This window comes from Vespa mandarinia, chromosome 1, assembly GCF_050613455.1.
Source record: "Vespa mandarinia isolate Hongniang chromosome 1, ASM5061345v1, whole genome shotgun sequence".
NCBI lineage: Eukaryota > Metazoa > Arthropoda > Insecta > Hymenoptera > Vespidae > Vespa > Vespa mandarinia.
Window position 1 is genome coordinate 20,565,035 of NC_140810.1, and position 6,165 is coordinate 20,571,199.

General features: G+C 36.8%; 2 protein-coding genes across 11 annotated transcripts in view; both read left to right on the top strand.

Moving 5' to 3' along the window:
• The window catches only part of LOC118447451 (uncharacterized), a 186,336-nt gene extending 181,913 nt beyond the window's left edge, over positions 1–4,423 (top strand). For all 10 annotated transcript variants that reach the window (XM_035879400.2, XM_035879396.2, XM_035879394.2 and 7 more), the window contains one exon: positions 20–4,423. In XM_035879400.2, coding sequence (XP_035735293.2) covers positions 20–379 — 360 coding nt within the window. In that variant the 3' untranslated portion in view covers positions 380–4,423. The remainder of the gene's footprint in view (positions 1–19) is intronic.
• Positions 4,424–4,558: 135 nt separating this feature from the next.
• On the top strand, positions 4,559–6,081 carry Aptx (aprataxin). Its single transcript, XM_035879455.2, has 4 exons — positions 4,559–4,828; positions 5,009–5,379; positions 5,469–5,602; positions 5,674–6,081. The coding sequence occupies exons 2-4, from the start codon at positions 5,087–5,089 to the stop codon at positions 5,844–5,846; spliced, it is 600 nt and encodes a 199-aa protein (XP_035735348.1). The 5' UTR covers positions 4,559–4,828; positions 5,009–5,086; the 3' UTR covers positions 5,847–6,081.
• The last annotated feature ends 84 nt before the right edge of the window (positions 6,082–6,165 follow it).

Below are 6,165 nucleotides of genomic sequence, written 5' to 3' on the forward strand. Positions count from 1 at the left end.
TTAAAATATTGCTTGATAGGAACTGGGATTGGATCTGGAAACATTGGGTACTATGGACTTTGGTCAACTCGACTGCGGCCTAGGAGTTAAAATGGAATCTTCCAACGAACTTATGGATATAGCGGACATGCCGATGGACATGGACGATCCTGACTGGTTGGATTCCTTGATGCCTCAGTCGCCGCCCTCATCTACGCCCATGTCGATTCAACAATCGGTTGTTCCACACGTTACATCCTTATCCTCGGCAACGGATATTTACGATCCGCTACTGGCAAGTAGTCAGGATCCCTTCGATCTCTTTAACATGGAAGATACGGACTTTAAGATGTCCTCCGAACTCTCTCTAACGTGGGACAAAGTAGATTTTGCAACCTAGCCCGAGATTCATTCTCGAAACTCAACTTTGTGTACTTAAACGTTAACGAACAAGAGGCATGGACTACTAATCTTGGCACCACGTACATCGCGTCTGGACACGAGTGTAATGCGAATACACACACCCACCCACCCACCCACACACACACACACACACACACACGCACACGCACACGCACGCACACATACACGCGCGCGAGCGCGCACACGCACGCACATGTCGTGCAAAAATTGTACCGAGTGGTAGGTGTCACCACGGTATTCGTTCTGAACGAATCGTGGCCGAACAACGAGCCTGACTTTGTCGATACGCTCGAATGCTTCGCGCCGAAGAACTTATATCTGATCGTAACGATAAGTGAACGATTCTAAAGTGAATCGATCCTGAATCGAAAGTCGAGAGAAGCATATCTTAGGTGGACGATCGAGAATCTTTTCTTACAGCGTGTACACTCCTCGGTCTTCGTCGTTAAAAAGAAACAAACAGAAAAAACAAAAGCAAAAAAAAATATGTCAACGCACATAATCGTTGTTCTTCCATACGATATCACGAATCCTATCGCGATAAAAATAATTAAAAAGAACCGCCTTACCGAGTTGGTTTCTCTAGCTAATTGGACGCGGTATTTCACGATTTCATAACGATATCGGCTCTAAATACGAGCGGAAGCAACGAGACGAATATTTTCAAAATTCTCCAAAGAGTCTTCTTACGACGTTTTTAGATATGTAGTTCGTACTCTATCCAGTCTACGGTCGTGTGTTGCTTGAGTTTTAATAATCGCAAATTAGCGTGTGTGCAAAAAAATGCAGAAGACACGGGAAGTACTACCTATACGTCCTTCTCGTTTGTACTCTTTCCCTATCCTTCTCCCTCAAAAAACTGTAATCAATCGTAACAAAACTGCATAATTACATTTACGAGAATTTAATATAATTAAATGAATAATTGTAAAGGTATACATACGTTAGATAGATACTTATATATGTAAATTATAATACCTTATATACATACATATATATATATATATATATATATATGTGTATATATATATATATATATATACACGCGCGCCCCTGTCTCTGAGAGTCGAACGTGTTTCTTAAAACGCACGAATCGGTCGACTTTTAGCGGCGCAATTGCGATATTTTCTAAGCCAGAGCATGTGATGTTAGAAGGTACACATACTTTAATCTGTAATATTATATGTGGAAAGTACGAATTGCTTTGTAGTAGCAACGGGCATGGTCCCGTTACCGAGGTCGCGGCTTGGCGCGATTCCTTCAGCTTCTTTCCCAAATGATATTTTCTCTCGCTTTTCCTTTTTCATTTTCTTCTTCTCTTTGATTGTTGTTGTTTTATGACATTCCATGTTTCTAAACACTCATGACAAACTAGAATGAGATTTCGAACCCAAAGCTGCCGGCCTCTCGTACCAGCTCGAATCTTGAGCTCGTTCTGGGAACTTCGGTTGGCTCACGAAAATCAATGGTGTTTTCGTAAAAATCAAAAACATCTTTGTGGAAATAGAGTAAGCTCCGAGAATAGGTGCAGCCAGAGGTTCATTAGTCGCATCAATGATGTTTTCTGATTCCAAATACATTACCGTATGATCTCTGCTTGTGCTATTAATCACGTTTACTATCTCATTCAATTTCTTAATCCCGCTTTGCTTTCTCGCATCGTTTCAATTTATCACAATAGTTATGGAAATTAGATGCATCTTCTCATTGTATAAAAATAATAAACATTATTCCAATCACGAGTCCTAAGAGTACCCTCTTTACTTGAGGATAAAGTAAATTGCTTGCAGTTTTTATGATTCTATCATTTCGACGAGGACGATCAAGACCGCATTCCAAGCACTTAGATTTAGAAAGTCCGACATCTTTCTTGCTTATCACGATAGGAGGTACTTGATAAGACCATATAGCGTACGTCAAATAGAAAATCATCTTTGGCTGACATTATACATAATTTCGTCGATAGTAACGTCGCTGTCGATGGAGTTATTTTCACGATATACAAACAAGTTAGGTCGTTTTTTTACCGAATACGTCGAATAACTCTCAATTGTTTTCAAAGCTTAAAAGCGTACTGCTACTGGCCTCGCCGAGACAAGTGCAGCTTCCTGGTGACGACGTAAAGATACAACGGGATCGCGCCGCTCGCCTCGGTAATGCGGAGAGGAAGATGAGAGTGTGAGAGGAAGAGAGAGAGAGAGAGAGAGAGAAAGAGAGAGAGAGAGAGTGGATGCTGCTATGCATGCGTATGGATTTTTGAAAAGGAAAAAAATGTAATACTAGAAAAACGTGTGGGTGAGTGTCGATAGGCGTGAATGTGTACGTTGAGAAAAGAATGTTTGAATCTTATCAAAGTATAATAAATTAACGGTGCTAATAGTTATTGAAAACCCCAAATTTTACATCGATCGGATAATAAATTGGAAATCGCTGCTTTTAATCTTTCTTCCCTTATATTCTCGATACGAAAAATTATCTATGTCTATGCGCATATACATATGTACATGTATACATAAATATACGCTGAGAATGAGCGAGAGAAGGGAAAGAAAGAGTAATGGTCCATACGTGGGAATTCGAAAGAAAAGAAAGAGCGAATGACGAAAAGTATTCACTAAGAAAAATACGTCTTGGCACTAGTAAATGTCGTTGCCACCGTGTAACGGAGAACAGCTAACATTCCAATGATTCGCTCCAATTCAGAGATCCTCGAACCATCGCCATGTTCCGCGTTATCTGCGTTGAATATGAAAGCAAAAGCATTGGATAGGAGAAAAAAGTCCAATAGAAAAGAAAGAAAAATAAAAGTGCATAGAAGCTTTATCATTAATTTTTTTTTCTTTTCTTTTTTTTTCGAATCGCCGCGCGATTTTGAGATCGATGAAGTGGCGATTACGCCATTAAACTATAATATAATCAGTGCATTTAACTAATAATCGTCAAACTGATTTCATTTGGTTGATACTTCTGTTCTTTCGTAGCAAATGTTACCGACAATAGCGTCACATCAGGAAATTTACATTACATTTTTTTGCATTTAAATTTACCACACGACCAAATTCTTTTTTTCTTGCGAGGCAAACGGAACATGGTATTGGTGAATAATATAAATTTGAATGTGCCAAATTTCCCTTGCCATCGCGTATATGTATATTTACTTATGTGTAACGATCATTGCAATCGTCATAATCGTCTCGTCACTATCGTCGCGCTATATCATCATTCGTTACTTCACAAGGCCTATCTGAACGAGCGAGAATGATTCTTGTCGTGTTGGGATGGAAAATACAGTGAAGAAGAAGCAACCGTACGATGACTCTTGATAAATAAGCGGCGAGCATTACTTTCTTTTTTTCCTTTCTCAATGCGTCGATCCTTATTCTGTATAAATAATTAATTCAATTCAATTTCGAATCGTTAATCATGAATCTATCCGATGATCGATTGATTTTGTCAGGCTGTGCGAATCTGGTAGTCCGCATTAAAGCGTACGTGAATGTCTTCGTATTTGTCGTACGTGTGTTGTACGTAGACAAAAGAGAGAATAAAAGCGTGAGCGAAAAAATATAAATGTATGAACGATTGTGTACAGAAATTTGCTTGGTATAGAGATAAGTAAAATGAGGGAGTGCGCGAATGAGAGAACGTGTTGTATAGCGCGTGTGTGTGTGTGTGTGCGCAAGAGAGAGAGAGAGAGAGAGAGAGAGAGAGAGAGAGAAAAAGCAAGGTAAACAGAGAAAGACCGAAAGAAAGATCGAACGAGTAAACGAGAGGATGCTGCATGAATGATAAATTTTGCTGTCGCATTGAAAAACTGAATACAATCGAGCGAAAACATATTTTCTATGCGCATACGAAAAAGAAAGATACGGATTTTGTTATGTATCTTTGAATTTATTATAATAACGTACTTTTAAGTAACCGATCACGTAATTATTGCTAGAGAGAGTGTTATTTATTTTTATTTGTTGCAAATTTGTCGATTGCCTTCCATTTGAGTAAATAAATAAATATAAAATTAGTCGAACGATTATTTCTTTCTAACCAAGAAAATCCTAACCTATCGACGAAACACCTGTACGTAGAATTATTTTCATTTAACGTATCGTTTTGATCAATTTCACGACGTAGAGAAAACATTTTGTTTTCGATTACGTTGTAATCGTTAAAGAATCAAAGGAAAATCTTTGAACTCGTCGCACTTTTATATTATCCATAGGAAAAGTTCGACACGCACCATTTCTGACCATTTCTCTATTATACGTAGATATGTATGTTCCTCTCTCGTATACGTACATATATGTTAGATTTCGCTTGAATCTGAAAAATTATTGTTAAATCAACCATGTGATTCTTCAAATAGATGGATTATCTTAGCTGAAATATCCGTGCATAGACCGATCTTGATTCTATTCGCCATACAATGGTAAGAAAATTGCTTTCTCTTTTCGTCATTTCTATTATAACCTAAAAATCTAATGTCCTTGCTTGTAACTTTATGTTTGAATTTTTCGAAACGAAAAACTTGCGTATTTTATTATATTTTTCTTAACCTATATCTTTTACTCACGCTATTAACGTGTTAAATATTATCTCTTTTTTCCAGCTTCATAACAAACGTATTATAAACGTACGTATATAGGATGATAAATCGACTTTTATTGATAGAACGAGGGAAGGAATAATGAATCGTAAAAAGAATTTAAGCAAAGACCTAAAAGCTAGTTTACCAAGAAAGAATCATTGGTCGTTAGGCTTACTCGATTCTATGAAAGATCCAACTCTTAAAGTCATCGAGGACGATAGCATAGTTGTTATCAAAGATAAATATCCAAAAGCAAGATTTCATTATTTAGTTTTACCGAAAGAAAACATCTCTACAGTTTGGAAGATCCAAAAGAATCATGAGAATCTTCTACGGCATATGGATGATGTTGCGAAAGAACTAACTAAAAAACATTCTGGACACAAGTTCCTGTATGAGAAAAGTCAAATGAAAAATTATTCTATAACTATACTCCATAACTCTATCATATCCAGTAGCTAATATTTCTTTATATTTGCAGTATCGGGTATCATGCTTTGCCAAGTATGCAAAGAATGCATTTACATGTGATTAGTACGGATTTTAATAGTCCATGTTTAAAAACGAAGCATCATTGGAATAGTTTCACGACGCCATTCTTTATTTCTTCGAAAGGTAAATCGAAGCTATCGCTATCGCTTCAACGAATTTGCTAAACGAATTTGCTAAACGTATTTTCTTTACAGAATTATGTAAACAACTGAAAGAAAACGGGGAACTTAAAAAGATAAGTCCTACGGTGGCACAAAAATATTTAAATAAAGAATTAAAATGCCACGAGTGTTCGGTAAAGCCAAAAAATATGGGTGACTTGAAAAAACACCTACTCTCATCGCATTTGTCAGAAAACCGGGAATGAATGTTCTTTTTTTATTGTACACGAAAGACTGTTATTTCCCCGATCGAATATCAATGGAATTTCCTGTGTTATCTAGCTATAATTTTCAATTAACATTAACTAAATTTCGTTACGAGGATTCAGTAGTGGTCAGCGTTCTAAAGAATCGTTTAAAACCAATCCATAATGTATAATTATCGATTATCAGCTTTGAATGTAAGAGTAAAAAGTAAGGAATAAAATTATAAAAATTAAATTATCGACCGCGAACGATAAATTATATTCGTATAATATTCGTTCCACAACTGTCCGCTCCTTATATTTCACTTTTTTCCAGTTT